This window comes from Lycium barbarum, chromosome 7 (genome assembly GCF_019175385.1).
Source record: "Lycium barbarum isolate Lr01 chromosome 7, ASM1917538v2, whole genome shotgun sequence".
Taxonomy (NCBI): Eukaryota; Viridiplantae; Streptophyta; class Magnoliopsida; order Solanales; family Solanaceae; genus Lycium; species Lycium barbarum.
In genome coordinates, this window is record NC_083343.1 from 20,179,769 (window position 1) to 20,199,322 (window position 19,554).

General features: G+C 41.5%; 1 protein-coding gene across 1 annotated transcript; it reads left to right on the forward strand.

Moving 5' to 3' along the window:
• The first annotated feature begins 2,535 nt into the window (after positions 1-2,535).
• On the forward strand, positions 2,536-19,187 carry LOC132601362 (zinc finger BED domain-containing protein RICESLEEPER 1-like). The gene is made up of 4 exons (XM_060314457.1): positions 2,536-2,632; positions 17,059-17,240; positions 17,631-18,828; positions 18,916-19,187. The coding sequence occupies exons 1-4, from the start codon at positions 2,536-2,538 to the stop codon at positions 19,185-19,187; spliced, it is 1,749 nt and encodes a 582-aa protein (XP_060170440.1).
• Positions 19,188-19,554: the final 367 nt, after the last annotated feature.

A 19,554-nucleotide genomic window follows, 5' to 3' on the forward strand; every position in this document is an offset into this window, starting at 1 on the left:
GTCCATGGAAACTTCGCTGATTTCTGGGTCAACTTTGTGAGTGGTGCAGAAATAGAAGAAAAACCTTCAATAAATCTCCTATAATAACCTGCTAAGCCCAAAAAGCTACGAACCTCCGTAGGAGTCGTGGACCTTGGCCAAGTCTTCACGGCCTCAATCTTTTGACTATCCACTCGAATACCATCGGCTGCAACAATATGTCCCAGAAATGTCACCGAGTTCAACCAAAACTCACATTTGGAAAACTTTGCAAACAACTCTCGAGTTCGAAGAACTCCAAGGACAGTACGCAAATGATCTGAATGTTCTGCCTCGGATCTAGAATACACCAAGATATCGTCAATAAATACGATAACAAATAAATACAGGAAGGGCCTGAACACATTGTTCATCAAATCCATAAATACCGCCGGTGCATTAGTTAGCCCAAATGACATTACCCGGAACTCAAAATGACCATATCTTGTTCTGAAGGCTGTCTTAGGGATATCTTTCTCCCTAACTCTCACTTGATGATACCCGGACCTCAAATCAATATTTGAAAACCATTTGGCACCTTGCAATTGATCAAATAAGTCATCAATCCTAGGAAGAGGATACTTGTTCTTAATCATCACCTTATTCAATTGCCGATAATCAATGCACATTCTCAAGGAGCCATCCTTCTTTCGGACAAACAATACGGGTGCTCCCCACGGGGATGAACTAGGACTAATGAAGCCTTTATCAAGTAAGTCCTTCAATTGCTCCTTCAACTCTTTCAATTCTGCGGGAGCCATTCTATAAGGAGGAATAGATATAGGCTTAGTGCCTGGCAATACATCAATGGCAAAGTCAATCTCGCGCTCGGGAGGAAGGCCTGAAAGCTCTTCCGGGAACACATCCGAATATTCATTTACTACGGGAACAGACTGAAGAGTCGGCGATTCAGCTTCTACATCTTGAACCCGAACTAGATGATAGATACATCCCTTTGTGATCATCTTCCTTGCCTTTAGATAGAAAATAAACCTACCTTTCAGTGACGCCGTATTCCCTTTCCATTCTAAAACTGGTTCTCCCGGAAATTGGAAACGAACCATTTTCATTCTACAATCAACGTTGGCGTAGCAAGAAGCCAACCAATCCATGCCCATAATAACATCAAAATCCACCATTTCTAACTCATGCAAGTCAATCACGGTACGGCGATCACAAATCACAATTACACAATTTCTATATACTCGGCTAGCTATTACCGATTCACCCACGGGTGTAGACACCTCAAAAGGTTTGATCGACTCCGGTTCGACTCTAAATCGACCCGCAATATATGCAGTAACATACGACAGTGTGGAGCCCGGATCAATCAAAGCATATACATCATGAGAGAGTACCGATAATATACCTGTAACCACGTCAGGAGAAGACTCAAGATCTTGGCGTCCAGCCAAAGCATAAACACGGTGCTGAGGACCGCTGGAACTGGGGACTCTCCCTCTGCCTCTACCATGGCCGACTGGCGCATGTGAACCTGTCCCCATAGGGCGCATAGAAGATGAAGATCCGGCTACTGACCCTGAAGGCTAGGTCCTACCTCTACCTGGATCGAAGGGCAATCACGCATAATATGGCCCGGCTGACCACATGAATAGCAACCCTCTGAACCCAATCGGCATTGACCCCAATGAAACTTCTCACACTGGGAACATTGTGGTACGGGTGGCCTTGCCTGACCCGAATCACCTCAGAACTGGGACCCTGAAAAACTCTGAATCGGCCCAAAACGAGTAGATCTATCGAATCTCTGGCCTGGAAACCGTGGAGGTGCACTAGTCATAGAATATCCCAAGTGCTTCGGAAACTGTTGCCTGTGCCCACCTCTGAACTCACCCATCAGAACCGAAGATCTGGCCCTCTTGCCATGTCCCCTATCATGCTCGCGTTCGCTTCTTTGCTGCTGTAGGCTTTCTTCTAAGTTCTGAGCATGAGCCTGAATGCGTGCAATATCTATATTGTCCTGAAGGGACGCAGTCAAACACCTATCCATCAAATGCGGCCCTAGGCCTTTAACAAATCGGTGTACCCGGTCACCCATATCCGCTACCATGGCTGAAGCATACCTAGCCAAAGAATTAAAGCAGAGACTATACTCAAGAGCACTCATGCTACCTTGCCTTAAGTTTAGGAATTTGTCGGCCCTAGCTTGCCGAACTTCTGGAGGCATGTAATGTCAGAGAAAGCATCAACAAACTCTTGACATACCGAGGGAGGTGCGTTCGCTCCCCGTGAATCCATCCAAACCGTGTACCATTGGATCGATACATCTCTCAATCTATACGAAGCTAAATCCACCGATTCGGTGTCCGAAGCATGTATCAAACGAAGCGTCCTCAACATACCATCAATAAAATCTTGAGGGTCCTCCTCCGGCTTTGACCCAACGAATTCCGGAGGGTTCAAAGTAATAAAGTCACGGGCCCTTGCACTAACAGCCCTGTCACCTTGCCCTGCACTTTGCCGCTGAGTCTGAGCAGCAACCAACTGAGTAAGCAAATGTATGGCCCTTTCACATCATGGCCTGAAGCATTCGGTGGAGGAGCTGGAGGTGCTGAAGCTGGGGCTCAGGCTCCCTCACGCTTCTCTAATATAGGTACTGAATGGGAAGACTGAGACTGAGCCGCACTTTGGGACTCACTTTCCTCTACTACCGGTGGCGGTGCTCTTTCAGTCCGCTTTTCTGCCACCGTCTTGCCCTTTTGGGTTGCTGTAGCCTTTCTCTTTACAGGCACTCCATAAGAATCATGCCCGGGCACCCCTTGGCTTACACTTACACTTAAATCTAGGTGAGCCACATAATTAAACTTACATTTCTACTCATTGATCATACTAGTCCCATTGGACAACAATGCCTTTATATCGTCATTGGCATCTATGCCACATCAATGTATATGAGCCGACGGGGCTGTCAAAATGATGTACAAAATATAGGCCGACAAGGCCAGACATATCTAACCATATACACATGTCTACGAGCCTCTAAGAAGAGTAAAACATATCACGTGAGCGGGATAGGACCCCGCTAAGCCCATAGCTATGTACACAAAAGAATAAGTACCTAAAAGCTATGGCTCCAAATGAAATGGAGCTCTGCTATGTAGTCTCTGAGGAAGCAGCTATGGAACAAGCCTGTCTCCCTGTGCACCTGCGGGCATGACGCAGCGTCCACAAACAAAAGGACGTCAGTACGAAGAATGTACTGAGTATGTAAAGCATAATCAATATCAATATAGAAGCATAATGAACAACATGAGAAATAGCACAAGATGGGAGATGGTGATATCATCGTCATGGGCACTTACTTGCCTTTCATAGAAACTTTCCATTCTAATGTGTATTTGTGCTCATACATCAATATTCGTATCCATAGTCGTATCCGTTCCATATTAGTACTCGTATCATATACGAATCACATCATATACATAATCATATCATATACATAGCATTTATCTAGCATACCCGTCCATGCAGGTGCGGTGTCTCATATACATATACTTATTCATATTCGTATCTATCATATACATAGCGTTTATATAACATACCCGACCATGTAGGTTCGGTGTTTCACGTACTCGACCATATATAGGCTCGGTTATCATACATACCTGGCCAACCAAGGCTCAGTGTTACACGTACCTGGCCCTACCAAGGCTCAGTGTTGTCCGTACCTAACTGCAGTGGTGTGCGCACGTTACGTAAACATACATACATATACATCTATACATATACTACCCGAAAATGTAAGCTCGGTGTTTCATAGTAGCCATACATGGCGCACATACATATAGCTCATAAGCATCTTTACTACTTTCATCACTATCCTCATCGCCGTCGTTATCGTCGTCGCTATTACCATTATAGTCGTCATCTATGTCATTATCACTATTATCATCATTCATTACATCTATCTCTATAGGCTTACTCGTCATATAAGAAGCTTAATACAATCGTAGCGTATTCAAAAATCGTGAGCGTAATAGCTCGGAAGATCAAGTCGTTTGGAGGACATCATATGCTTATAGAGATATAGGTGTTTGGCCAAAGAATCTGTTACACCTCGGAAATTTTCCGTTGGTACGCAAGTAAATGGACTAATGATGTGTGCGAGGAGTGTTAGTGTATAATGTTTCATGATCAAGGTGCGTAAATGGACGAGAACGATTAGAATGAAAAGTCGAGAAATGAGAAAAAAATTGAAAGTTGGCAAAACTGCCCAGTGGTCGTATAGTGCAAAATACGGACCGTAAAGTGCAATACGGTCCGTAAACTTGACGTCGTAAATTGGCATGTCCAACTTCAACTTTCTGCCAGCTGAGAAAATGGCTAAAATACGACCTGGTGGACGGACCACCGTAAAGTGATTTACGGGTCGTAAACCATGGTCGTAAATCACCATGCATGCAGGCCAAAGTTTCTGGTCCTGCTTAAGCTTAAAAACTACCACGAGGGATGGTCCGTAAACTGAAATACGGACCGTAAACCTCCATGGACAACCACTGTTCACCCAGCACAGATTTTCCAATTCATTAAATATGAGGATCAAGACTTATTTTATTTCATTACAACATTACACCACTTCTCTCTAGAACTTCTCTCTACATTTATTATATGAGTTTTCAAGGATTATAAGTCATCCATAACATTAAGACAAGTGAATCAAGGATAAGGGAATCATCAAGGATCATCCAAGTCAAGAAATCCAAATGGAGAAAAACTAGGGTTTTGCTCAAAAAGGAGTATTATCAACCAAAGCTTGTTCCTACAACTTCTAAGGTAAGATTCATGATTTTTACAAGATGTTTAAGGTATTGGAGAATTAAAATACATGGATTGTAGAAAATGTGGTCAACTAGGTCATGTATGATGAATAGTGACATTTTGAGAAATAGTTTGAATTGAGCTATGAATGTTGTTGTGTTGTGATATGAATGTGTTATAAATGGTATTAAGATCATGAACTAAACACTTTAGACGAATGGACGAAGATGGGTGTTATGACCATGAATGTGGGTGAATTAGAGGCAAATTGAGGAATCTAGATAATGTGGATAATGTGAATGACTAATGGCCATTGTTATGATATTAATGAAGGTATAAATGCTAGCATTGGAAGGGAACGTGCAAGTGTAGAATAGTTCGACGGAAAGGTATGTAAGGCTAACCCTTCTTTCATAAGGCATGGTTCTTGGCCAAACTCCTAAATTCCTCTATATGAGTATGTTGTCTTCACATGGTTGACATTCCGAGCTCATAAGCTCACGACCCTTAATATGTACTATGATTATACTACGTTCCTCATATGACGACTAAGTCCATAATGTAAATGTAACAATAATGATGAGGATAGTAATGATGATGAGAGTAAAATGAGACTAGAGATGCTTACGAGCTATGATATATGTGTATGTGTGCCTATGAAGGGCTATGATAAGACCCCGAGCTTATGATGCCGGGTAAGACTATATGTATATAACTATGTATAAAGCATGTATATGATTACTTAACGCGCGCGCACTTCTGCAGAAGGTACGGATAACCCTGATGCCTTGGTAGGGCCAGGTACGTATGACCTTGAGCCTTGGTTGGCCAAGTATGTATAAGACACCGATCCTATGAGGTCGGGTATGCTATGTAAATGCTATGTATATGAAATGACTATGTATATAATATGAATATGAATGTGAAAAGACTATGTATAGGGATACAAATAAGCGACATGATGATGATATTACTGTCTCCCCTCCTATGCTATCTTCATATGATATCTATTATGCTTCTATATTGAATGATGATCATTCTTTACATACTCAGTACATTCTTCGTACTGACGTCCTTTTGTTTGTGGACGCTGCGTCATGCCCGCAGGTGCACAGGGAGACAGATTTGATCCTTAGCTGCCTATTCAGAGATTTCATAGAGAGCTCCATTTCCCTCGGAGCCATATCTTTTGGGTACTCATTCTTTTGTGTATATAATTATGGGCATAGCGGGGTCCTGTCCCGCTAATGTGATATGTTATACTCCTAGAGGCTCGTAGACATGTGTGTGTGTGGGTAGATGTGTTTGGCCTTGTCGGCCTATGTTTTATATATCATTTTGTCGGCCACATTGGCCCATGTATATTGACGTGGCATAAATGCCTATGATGATATAAATGTGCGGGTGTCCATATGGGACTAGTTGACGAATGAATGGAAATGTATGTATAATTATGTGAATCACCTAGATGTAAGTATAAGAGTAAGCTAAGAGGGTGCTCGGGTGGGTTAGCACCGGGTGCTCATCGCGGCCCCGAGTCGGGTCGTGACAAAAGTAGTATCAGAGCAGTTCAGTCCTAGGATGTGTCTACGAGCCGTGTCTAGTAGAGTTTTGGTTATGGGTGTATTGCGCGTCACACTTATAAACGAGAAGCTGCGGACATTTTAGGAATATATGACCTTCTTTCTTCATAAGAATCGTGCGATAGAGCTATGATGTAAGAAATTCTATTTCCTAAGTCGTGTGTTGTGTATTTCAGAGATGCCTAAAAAGAAAAAGGCTACAGCAGCCCAAAAGGGCAAGACGGTGGCAGAAAAGCGGGCTGAAAGAGCACCGCCACCGGTAGTAGAGGAAGATGAGTCCCAGAGTGCGGCTCAATCTCAGTCCTCCCAGACAGTGCTGAGGAGCACGTAGGAGCCTCAGCCCCAGCTCCAGCTCCTCCACCGAATGCTTCGGGCCAAGACGTGAGAGAGGCCATTAATTTGTTGACTCAGTTGGTTGTGGCCCAGACTCAGAGGCCAAGCGCAGGGCAAGGTGACCGGACTGTTAGTGCAAGGGCCCGTGACTTCATTGCTTTGAAACCCCCAGAATTCTTTGGGTCGAAACTGGAGGAGGATCCCCAGGACTTTATTGATGGTATGCTAAGGACGCTCCGGTTGATACATGCTTCAGAAACCAAATCGGTGGAGCTAGCGTCATATAGATTGAGGGATGTCTCAATCCAGTGGTATACGGTTTGGATGGCTTCGCGGGGAGCCAATGCACCTCCACCGGTATGGCAAGAGTTTGTTGATGCTTTTCTCCGTCATTATATGCCTCCGGAAGTTCGGCGAGCTAGGGCCGATAAATTCTTGAATTTGAGGCAAGGTAGCATGAGTGCTACAGAGTATAGTCTCCGCTTCAATTCCTTGGCTAGGTATGCTTCGGCCATGGTAGCGGATATGGGCGATCGGTTGCACCGGTTTGTGAAAGGCCTAGGGCCACACTTGATGGATAAATGCTTAACTGCGTCCCTTCAGGATGGCATGGATATTGCACGCATTCAGGCACATGCTCAGGATTTAGAGGAACACCTACAGCAGCGGAGAAATGAACGTGAGTAGGATAGGGGCCATAACAAGAGGGCCAGACCTTCGCGTTCGAGGGGCAAGTCCAGGGGCGGACACAGACAGCAGTTTCCCAGCCATTCAGGCTATTCTATGACCAGTACACCTCCACAGGTCACGGGGCAGAGATCTGACAGATCTACTCGTTCCGAGCCGAGTCAGGGCTATTCGGGGTCTCAGTTTAGAGGTGACTGAGGCCAGCTAAGGCCACCCATACCACGATGTTCTCAGTGTGGAAAGTTGCATTGGGGTCAGTGCCAGTCAGGTTCAGACGCTTGCTATTCTTGTGGTCGGCCAGGCCATATTATGCATGATTTCCCCTCAGTACAGGGTAGAGGTAGGACCCAGCCATCAGGGTCGGTAGCCGGATCTTCGGTATCTGTACGCCCTACGCGGCCAGGTTCACATGCGCCAGTCGGCCATGGTAGGGGTAGAGGCAGAGCTCCCAGTACTAGCGGTCCTCAGCACCGTATTTATGCTTTGGCTGGACGCCAAGATCTTGAGTCTTCTCTTGATGTGGTCACAGGTATATTATCGGTATTCTCTCATGATGTATATGCTTTGATTGATCCGGGCTCCACATTATCATATGTTACTCCATATATTGCGGCTCGATTTATAATTGAGCCGGAGTCTATCAAACCTTTTAAGGTGTCTACACCCGTGGGTGAATCGGTAATAGCTAGCCGGGTATATAGGAATTGTGTGATTGTGATTTATGATCGTCGTACCATGATTGATTTGCATGAGCTAGAAATGGTAGATTTTGACGTTATTATGGGCATGGATTGGTTGGCTTCTTGTTATGCCAATGTCGATTGCCGAATAAAGATGGTTCGTTTCCAGTTTCCGGGAGAACCAGTCTTAGAATGGAAAGGAAATGCGGCATCACCAAAAGGTAGGTTTATTTCCTATCTAAAGGCAAGGAAGCTGATCACGAAAGGGTGTATTTATCACCTAATGCGAGTTCAAGATGTAGAAGCTGAGTCGCCGACTCTTCAGTCAGTTTTGGTAGTGAACGAATTTCCGGATGTGTTCCCGGAAGAGCTTCCAGGCCTTCCTCCCGAGCGAGAGATCGATTTTGCGATTGATGTGTTGCCAGACACTAAACCCATATCTATTCCTCCCTATAGGATGGCACCCGCATAGTTGAAAGAGTTGAAGGAGCAATTAAAAGACTTGCTTGAAAAAGGCTTCATTAGGCCTAGTTCATCCCCGTGGGGAGTACCCGTATTGTTCGTCCGAAAGAAGGATGGCTCTTTGAGAATGTGCATTGATTATCGGCAATTGTATAAAGTGACAATTAAGAACAAGTATCCCCTCCCGAGGATTGATGATTTATTTTATCAATTGCAAGGTGCCAAATGGTTTTCAAAGATTGATTTGAGGTCCGGGTATCACCAAGTAAGAGTTAGGGAGAAAGATATCCCTAAGACAGCTTTCAGAACAAGATATGGCCATTTCGAGTTCCGAGTAATGTCGTTTGGGCTAACTAATGCACCGGCAGCGTTTATGGACTTATTGAACAATGTATTCAGGCCTTTTCTGGATCGATTGGTGATTGTATTCATCGATGATATCCTGGTGTATTCTAGATCCAAGGCAGAGCATGTGGATCATTTGCGAATTGTCCTTGGAGTTCTTCGAGCCCGAGAGTTATTCGCGAAGTTTTCCAAATGCTAGTTTTGGTTGAACTCAGTGGCATTTCTAGGCCACATTGTTGCAGCTGACGGTATTCGAGTGGATAGCCAAAATATTGAGGCAGTGAAGACTTGGCCAAGGCCCACGACCCCTACGGAGGTTCGTAGCTTTTTGGGCTTAGCAGGTTATTACAGAAGGTTTGTTGAGGGTTTCTCTTCTATTTCAGCACCGCTCACCAAGTTGACTCAGAAGTCAGCTAAGTTTCAATGGACAGATGCTTGCGAGCGTAGTTTCCAAGAGTTGAAAGACCGACTGACTTCAGCCCCAGTCTTGACACTTCCAGAGGGATTGGAAGGATATGTTATTTATTGTGATGCTTCAGGCGTCGGGCTAGGCTGTGTATTGATGCAAAATGGTAAGGTGATTGCGTATGCTTCTAGACAATTACGGAAACATGAGCAGAATTATCCCACCCATGACTTAGAATTGGCCGCGGTGGTCCATGCTTTAAAGATATGGAGACATTACTTATATGGTGTCCACGTGGATATTTATACAGATCATAAGAGTCTTCAGTACATCTTCAAGCAGAGAGAGTTGAATTTACGGCAACGACGATGGCTAGAGTTGCTAAAAGACTATGATGCTGAAATCCTGTACCACCCCGGAAAGGCAAATGTTGTGGCTGATGCTCTTAGCCGTAGGTCGATGGGAAGTCTAATTGATGTACGACTAGAAAAGAAAGAGATGGCCCGTGATCTTCAGCAGTTAGCTAGCCTAGGAGTCCGAGTGGTGGACTCAGGTAGCAGCGGAGCTACTATTCAGAATTCAGCAGTTTCATCGCTGGTAGCGGAAATAAAAGAGCGACAATATGAGGATTCCATGCTAATGCAGTACAGGGATACACTCCCTCAGAAGGAGGAGTCATCATTTGACATTTCGGAAGACGGAGTTCTCCGATGTCGAGGCAGGTTATGTGTTCCCGATGTGGCAGATCTACGCCATCAGATTTTGAGAGAAGCACATTGTTCCCGTTACTCCGTTCACCCCGGAGCGACGAAAATGTATCATGATCTTAAGACTATATATTGGTGGAATGGGATGAAGAAAGACGTAGCAGAATTCGTAGCTCAGTGTCCTAATTGCCAACAAGTGAAGATAGAACACCAAAAGCCGGGTGGCTTAGTGCAAGCTATAGAAATCCCAACTTGGAAGTGGGAAGTGATTAAAATGGATTTCATTACAGGGTTACCCCGTTCTCGACGTAAGTATGATTCCATATGGGTGATTGTGGATAGACTCACAAAGTCAGCTCATTTCTTACCGGTCAGGACGACCTATGTGGCGGAAGATTATGCCAAGCTTTATCTTAAAGAGATAGTGAGACTCCATGGCGTTCCGGTATCTACTATATCCGATAGAGGAACTCAGTTTACAGCCAAGTTTTGGGGGTCTTTCCAAGAAGGTTTAGGGACCCAAGTGCGCCTTAGCACGACATTTCACCCCCAGACTGATGGGCAAGCTGAACGTACTATTCAGACTCTTGAAGATATGTTACGGGCATGTATGATAGATTTTGGAGGAAATTGGGATGACCATTTTCCACTCATTGAGTTTGCTTACAATAACAGTTACCATTCTAGCATTCAAATGGCACCGTATGAAGCTCTATATGGGCGAAAGTGTAGATCCCCAATTGGGTGGTTTGAAATCGGAGAAGCCAAGTTGATAGGGCCAGATTTGGTCCAGCAAGCAATAGAGAAAGTCAAGCTTATACAAGATCGATTGTTAGCAGCTCAAAGTCGCCAGAAGTCCTATGCAGACAATCGTCGAAGGGACTTAGAGTTCCAAGTTAAGGATTGGGTATTCTTGAAAGTGTCGCCAATGAAAGGCGTTATGAGATTTGGCAAAAAGGGGAAGCTCGGTCCCCGGTATATCGGACCCTATGAGAGTATACGCAAAATAGGCAAAGTGGCCTATGAGCTAGATCTACCTCCAGATTTGGAGTCAGTCCATCCAGTATTTCATGTCTCGATGCTTCGGAAGTGTGTTGGAGATCCTACGAGGATCGTCCCAGTGAATGATATTCAAGTGACAGAAAAGTTAACTTACGATGAAATACCCATTGCCATATTAGATAGGCAAGTACGGAGGCTTAGAAACAAAGAAGTGGCCTCAATTAAAGTTCTGTGGAGAAATAACAATCGAGAGGAAATGACATGGGAAGCGGAAGAGAATATGCGATCCAAATACCCACATTTATTTCGGCCCTTGGAAGAAGTCCAAGATGAGACGTCAAAATCATAAGGTATGCATGTTTTCACTTTTATACATTCAGGTCGTGTGTGGCCAAAAATTCTAGTGTTGTTGTATTATTGCCCTGAGAGGCATTGTTATTGTGGGTTGTTGTGACAGGGTGGTAGTGCCACATTACAGAGGAAACTATGGCGAAATGTTTATAGAATTCCCCAAGCCTTTAACATTCGAGGACGAATGTTCCTAAGGGGGTAGAATGTTACACCTCGGAAATTTTCCGTTGGTACGCAAGTAAATGGACTAATGATGTGTGCGAGGAGTGTTAGTGTATAATGTTTCATGATCAAGGTGCGTAAATGGACGAGAACGATTAGAATGAAAAGTCGAGAAATGAGAAAAAAATTGAAAGTTGGCAAAACTGCCCAGTGGTCGTATAGTGCAAAATACGGACCGTAAAGTGCAATACGGTCCGTAAACTTGACGTCGTAAATTGGCATGTCCAACTTCAACTTTCTGCCAGCTGAGGAAATGGCTAAAATACGACCTGGTGGACGGACCGTAAAGTGATTTACGGCCCGTAAACCATGGTCGTAAATCACCATGCATGCAGGCCAAAGTTTCTGGTCCTGCTTAAGCTTAAAAACGACCACGAGGGACGGTCCGTAAACTGAAATACGGACCGTAAACCTCCATGGACAACCACTGTTCACCCAGCACAGATTTTCCAATTCATTAAATATGAGGATCAAGACTTATTTTATTTCATTACAACATTACACCACTTCTCTCTAGAACTTCTCTCTACATTTATTATATGATTTTTCAAGGATTATAAGTCATCCATAACATTAAGACAAGTGAATCAAGGATAAGGGAATCATCAAGGATCATCCAAGTCAAGAAATCCAAATGGAGAAAAACTAGGGTTTTGCTCAAAAAGGAGTATTATCAACCAAAGTTTGTTCCTACAACTTCTAAGGTAAGATTCATGATTTTTACAAGATGTTTAAGGTATTGGAGAATTAAAATACATGGATTGTAGAAAATATGGTCAACTAGGTCATGTATGATGAATAGTGACATTTTGAGAAATAGTTTGAATTGAGATATGAATGTTGTTGTGTTGTGATATGAATGTGTTATAAATGGTATTAAGATCATGAACTAAACACTTTAGATGAATGGACGAAGATGGGTGTTATGATCATGAATGTGGGTGAATTAGAGGCAAAATGAGGAATCTAGATAATGTGGATAATGTGAATGACTAATGGCCATTGTTATGATATTAATGAAGGTATAAACGCTAGCATTGGAAGGGAACGTGCAAGTGTAGAATAGTTCGACGAAAAGGTATGTAAGGCTAACCCTTCTTTCATAAGGCATGGTTCTTGGCCAAACTCCTAAATTCCTCTATATGAGTATGTTGTCTTCACATGGTTGACATTCCGAGCTCATAAGCTCACGTCCCTTAATATGTACTATGATTATACTACGTTCCTCGTATGACGAGTAAGTCCATAATGTAAATGTAACAATAATGATGAGGATAGTAATGATGATGAGAGTAAAATGAGACTAGAGATGCTTACGAGCTATGATATATGCTTATGTGTGCCTATGAAGGGCTATGATAAGACCCCGAGCTTATGATGCCGGGTAAGACTATATGTATATAACTATGTATAAAGCATGTATATGATTACTTAACGCGCGCGCACTTCTGCAGAAGGTACGGATAACCCTGATGCCTTGGTAGGGCCATGTACGTATGACCTTGAGCCTTGGTTGGCCAAGTATGTATAAGACACCGATCCTATGAGGTCGGGTATGCTATGTAAATGCTATGTATATGAAATGACTATGTATATAATATGAATATGAATGTGAAAAGACTATGTATAGGGATACGAATAAGCGACATGATGATGATATTACTGTCTCCCCTCCTATGCTATCTTCATATGATATCTATTATGCTTCTATATTGATGTTGATCATGCTTTACATACTCAGTACATTCTTCGTACTGACGTCCTTTTGTTTGTGGACGCTGCGTCATGCCCGCAGGTGCACAGGGAGATAGATTTGATCCTTAGCTGCCTATTCAGAGATTTCATAGAGAGCTCCATTTCCCTCGGAGCCATATCTTTTGGGTACTCATTCTTTTGTGTATATAATTATGGGCATAGCGGGGTCCTGTCCCGCTAATGTGATATGTTATACTCCTAGAGGCTCGTAGACATGTGTGTGTGTGGGTAGATGTGTTTGGCCTTGTCGGCCTATGTTTTGTATATCATTTTGTCGGCCACGTTGGCCCATGTATATTGACGTGGAATAAATGCCTATGATGATATAAATGTGCGGTTGTCCATATGGGACTAGTTGACGAATGAATGGAAATGCATGTATAATTATGTGGATCACCTAGATGTAAGTATAAGAGTAAGCTAAGAGGGTGCTCGGGTGGGTTAGCACCGGGTGCTCGTCGCGGCCTCGAGTCGGGTCGTGACAGAATCATGCCTTATGAAATAAGGGTTAGCCTTACATACCTTTTCCGTTGAACTATTCTACACTTGCACGTTCTCCTTCAACGATCGTATTTCTACCTTCATTAAAGTCATACTATCATTAGAATCGATAGCTAGCATATATGACTAAAAATAGAAAACAATCGGACAGCATCTGCTTTATTTATACGACATTCCTCTATAACGTATATCAACTCCCAAACGTCAATAATGAATTCACAATACCATAACAATAGGCATTATTAATTCATATCATCCATATTTCTCAATTTACTTCATTCACCCATATCCATGGTCATAATACACACGACTATGTCCACTCACATACATTTGCGTATCCCATGTTTCTCAACGTCATTAATAACATAGTTACATCACAATACATCAAGAATCGTAATTCAATTCAAACTATTTCTCAAATTGGCACTATTACATATTCATGACCCATTTTTCTATACTCTTCTACAACCCAAGTATTTCAACTCTTAAATACCTTAAACAACATAGAAATATCATAAATCTTACCTTAGATGTTGTAGGAACGATCCTTAGTTGATAATACTCCACCTGAGCAAAACCCTAGTTTACCTCCATTGGGATTTCTTGACTTTGAATGATCTTGGATGGTTTTCTTACACTTGATTCACTTGGTTAATGTTGTTGATCACCAAATATCCTTGAATTCTTGTGGAATAAATGTAGAGGGATGTTTTAGAGAGAAGGGGTGTGATGTAGAAGTGAAATGAAATAAGACTTCCCCCTTCATTTATTGATCCAAAACTGTCCCGACCATATATACGGACCAACATACGGTCCGTATAATTTATGCGGGCCTTATGTCTGGCCGTATGTTTGGTCCAGAATTTTTTGCCTTTCTGGGCTGATTATACGGTCCCAAACATACGGACCGTATAATTTATACGGCCAGTATGTTTGGCCGTATAATCCCCAGCGGTTCTGAAGTTCGTTTCGTCGATTCGTTTGATCTCCAATCCTTATGGAACCTTCTTAACACTTGTTCAACACCTTAATACCAATCTACGGGATGTTTTCACTCTTCTCCAAGACATCATTAAGTCCTCATTAACTCGTTACTCTTATTTCCTTTCCGACACCTATCGTATGTCTTGCCTTATCTTAGCCAACTTTCTCGTCTAACATCGGATGCCTTTGAAATCTCGCTTACGGGCATTAAATGTCATTTCTTACTCATGGAAATATCGTATACTCTTGCTCCTCACTAGTTCTTTCACTTACATACCAACGGAAGATTTTTCGAGGTGTAATAGCTTGGTCAGCCGATGATGCCTACCAGTACTGTTGTTTGTATTGACCTACACTTGCTGCATTTTTCTATGACTGCAGAGTATCAAGTCGGATGTAATTTTCTTCCACTTGAGTTTTCCAGGGTGAGCATGGCATCCGCTGACCTTAGAGACTCTTCTATTACTTATGTCTTGCTTTCCATTAAGACACATGATTTAAGACTACTTATGTATTATTATTCAGACCTTTAGTATTCAAATTTAGATGCTCTTATATGACCAGACCAGATACTGGGGTAGATTTCATTTACTTCCGCAGTTGTTAACATTATATTATATTGTGAGACTTACGTTATTTTACTTTTTTCCGCTATTTTCTATTATTGTGAATGTTGAGTTAAGGGTTCGCCTACCGAGGTGGGAAAGGTAGGTGCCCGTATGACCTAGGCTAAAATGGGTCGTGACAATAGTAATTTCTCAATCACTTCCATTCTAGTAACTTCGCTTGAAGTTCATTTTACGTAAGGAATCCCATTAATGTATGTGATCTTCTTCAGTGGAATGGGATCACACTCTGTAATGGACGCAACATCCGGCTCGTTCAACACATGTGCATAAGAAGTGGATGGAATAGCAGGAGGAATCGAGGATGAAGAAAAGGTGTCGGGTATTTTCGTGGATGGTAAAAGTGCGAGTTGAGATAACAGAGAGGGATCAACAAGCTGTCCAGCCGCCGTTGACGGCTGGCCAGTGACTGGCTCCACCATGTGTGACTATGTTAGGGTTAGGGTTTGCATGGGAAAAGAGAGAGAAGATAGCCTTTAAAAAAAAAAATAGCTCAATTTCTTCATTAGACAAGATAGTCAATTTACTTTAGCTTCCTTTCATATGATTTCTTGAGATGATATCCTTTCTTTTCAAGCTACAGATATTTCCTTTGATGCAAATTATGCACATAGAAATAAAGCCAATTTGGACAAATAAAAAACTACTTAAGTTGTAAAGAATATAAATTGAACAATAAACTTTTACTGGGTCCCCTATTTTTCAACAACAACATACTCATTGTAAGCCCACAAGTGGAGTCTGAGGAAGGTAGAGTGTACGCAAACCTTAACTCTACCTTTGGGAGGTAAAGAGGTTGTTTCTGATAGACCCTCGACTCAAGCTGTTACACCTCGAAAACTTTAACATTGTCTGTGTCGTAAGCAAACTAATGTAAGCTCGGAGAGGTCATGGAACTCTTATAAGGTTAAGTAATACTTTTAACAAGTGCTAAGCAAGTGTCTAAAGGTTTCGGGATCAAACGAATCGAAAAAATTAAGTTTGTAAAAATTTTAGAAAACTTGGCAGAAATTTGGACAGGAAATTCTAGTCCAACTTGAGGGAGGCGTATCTCCTCGAATATGAGGAGTTATGGAATGTATAACCTATGTAAATTAAAGTTCATTTGTTTCCAATGTAATAAACCATTCGTCGATACGATATCGGAGTAGAAAGTTATGGGCGTTTTAAGATAGGTTGCCAGATGGCTTTTTCACGGGCCCACTTGGAAATTCGGTGGAACTGACATTCAAAGGGTATAAATACCCCCGTTATCCCCCTTTTATAGGGGTGGGTATAAATACCAAAAAACCGAAACTAACCGAACCGAATGAATTCAGTTTTTCGGTTTTCGGTGTTTCGATTCGGTTCCGGTTTTTTTACATAGCAAATTCGGTGTTCGGTTCGGTGTTCGGTTTCGGATTTCCGGTTTTTCGGTTTTACCGAAAATATAATATATTATTTTTTTATACCAATATATAATGTATATCAATATCATAATTAGTTAATTACTTCCATGAATCACAATTTAAAAACAGATATCCAAGCCCAAATTCATTATCCAAGCTCAAATTAATTATCCAAGCCCAAATTCATTTCACAGTAAATCAAGTAATCAACCCTAGTCCACTGCTTCAGTGCTTCACTTCACTGCTTCAGCTTTAACGTCATTTCCTCTCTTCACTGCTTCACGCCATTTCCTCTTCAGTCTTCACTGCTTCACGCCATTTCCTCTTCTTCCACAACTATTGACTGCTTCAGCTCTTCCACAATCAACCAGTGAACCAGCGTGGCAGCATTTCTGTTCCCACAAACTTAAGGTAATTTTATTTCCTTCTTATAATTTCTCATTTTTAGGCTCCCACAAACCAGTGTCTTTACATTCTTAATTTCTTATTCAGACGAAATTTCAATTCCCCCAAGTTTTAACTTGTAAAAGATGGTAGTGACAATTTCCCCAAGTTTGTAATCTCAATAAATTCCCTCAATATATCATAGAGAAATGGGTATGTCAATATCTAAGTTGTAAAAATGCTATGGTATTTTTTCAGATTTGTTGTGGTATTTTGCTGTGGTATTTTTTTAGATTTGTTAAATTTTCTTAAATTATCAGATATCAGTGGGTTAGGACTTATGATAATTTCTTGCATATTTGATGCTCTACTGTTATAGAGCTTTATCTTATAGTTTCTTTTTTTAATTTTTTAAAGATGGCGGATGAAACTAGATTAAGTTTGGCCGGTTCAACTAATAGCGTACCTAATACAGATGATAGCAATGACAACTCACTTGACACCGAGCACCAGGTAACAAAGAAAAGAAAGAATATGAAATCTAGATCAGATGTTTGGGAGCATTATGATAAGGTCGTTGTAAATGGTATTGTTAAAGCAAAGTGTAGACATTGTAAAAATATTTATGCAGCTAATACATCTGTAAATGGAACAACGGGATTGAGACAACATATAGCTTTGAGGTGCCTACCATATAAAGCCAAGATTGAAACTAGCACTCAGAAAAAGATACATTTTACATCTACGGATAAGCATGAGCCGCGTTGGGAATTTGATCAACAATTAATTAGGAGGGCTTTATTTGAGATGATAATTATAGATGAAATACCATTTAGCTTTGTAGAAAAAGAAGGCTTCAAGAAGTTTATGCAAGTAGCCCAACCTTTATTTCAAGTTCCTTCCCGTAGAACAGTAACATGGGATTGTTATGGACGTTACGATGAATTGAGACTAGATTTGAAGAAGTCTTTTAGAGAAGCAAAAGCAAAAATTTGCCTCACCACTGACACATGGACATCGTTGCAAATAATTAATTACATGTGTTTGACTGCTCACTATATTGATAGAGATTGGGTTTTGCATAAAAAAATATTGAATTTTTGCCCTATCACTAGTCATAAAGGTGAGCATATGGAAGAGGCTATTGGCAATTGTTTGCTTTATTGGAACTTGGATCAAATTTTTACTGTTACTGTTGATAATGCTTCTTCCAACGATGTTACAGTTAGAGAATTGTCTAAACAGTTAAATAATTGGGACACTAATATAATGGATGGTAAGAATCTTCATGTGAGATGTATGGCCCACATACTTAATCTAATTGTGCAAGAAGGTTTGAAGGAAATTGATGCTTCTGTCAAACGTGTTAGGCAAATGGTAAGGTATGTTAGATCATCTTCGGCAAGGGGAGCTCACTTTAAGAAATGTTGTGAAGTTCAAAAGGTGGAATGTTCTAAATCATTAGAGCTAGATGTGCCTACTAGGTGGAATTCCACCTACTTGATGTTGGATACAGCACAACACTTTGAGAAGGCCTTTGATAGGTTTGATCTTTTTGATGAGAATTTTAATAATTATCTTTCTAGTCATATTCTTGAAGATGGAAGTGTTGCAGGTCCTGTCGCATGTGATGATTGAGCGAATGTAAGGAATGTGGTAAAGTTTCTTGAAAGATTTCATGAGCTCACCGTAAAGGTTTCAGGTTCACATTACGTTACTTCTAATGTTCATATTGAGGATATATGTGAGCTTGATGTACATTTGAAAGTGTGTTTAGAAAGTGAAGATGTTAGTTTAAGTATAATGGTTGAGCGAATGAGACAAAAGTTCAAAAAGTATTGGGGGGATACCGAAAAGATGAACGAAATGATTTTTATTGCTTTCGTGTTGGATCCTCGTAATAAGTTTGTGTATGTTAACTTTGGGCTTGAAGAGCTATTTGCTGAGGAAGTAGGAAAGAAAGTAAGCAAATGAGTGTATGATTATATGAAATCTTTGTTTGGAGAGTATCTAAAAAATTATTCAAGAGAATTTCATCATAAATCATCTCCATCTACATCTTCTTCATCTCAATGCTCATCTGATGTATCTTTTAATTCTGACACCTCTGTGAAAAAAAAAGCTTTGAGAGCTAAGCTTCACTTGAAGAAACAAAAAGAAGATTCTGGGTGTGCGGGTGCTAAATCGGAGTTGGATAGATACATTAGTGAATATCAAGAGCTTGAAGATGAACGTATTGAGTTTTCGATCTTAGATTGGTGGAAAGTAAATGATCCTAGATTTCCCGTTCTTTCAGAGTTGGCTCGTGATGTATTGGCTATTCCGGATTCTAGTGTGGCAT

What these genes read in the sequence shown, in the direction of transcription:
- LOC132601362 (XM_060314457.1), top strand. Translation starts at nt 2,536, where the DNA reads ATGTATGGCCCTTTCACATCATGGCCTGAAGCATTCGGTGGAGGAGCT. An exon ending in CTCACGCTTCTCTAATATAG is followed by an intron (nt 2,633 to 17,058) that starts GTACTGAATGGG and finishes CCACTGCTTCAG; the next exon opens with TGCTTCACTTCACTGCTTCA. An exon ending in TCTGTTCCCACAAACTTAAG is followed by an intron (nt 17,241 to 17,630) that starts GTAATTTTATTT and finishes AATTTTTTAAAG; the next exon opens with ATGGCGGATGAAACTAGATT.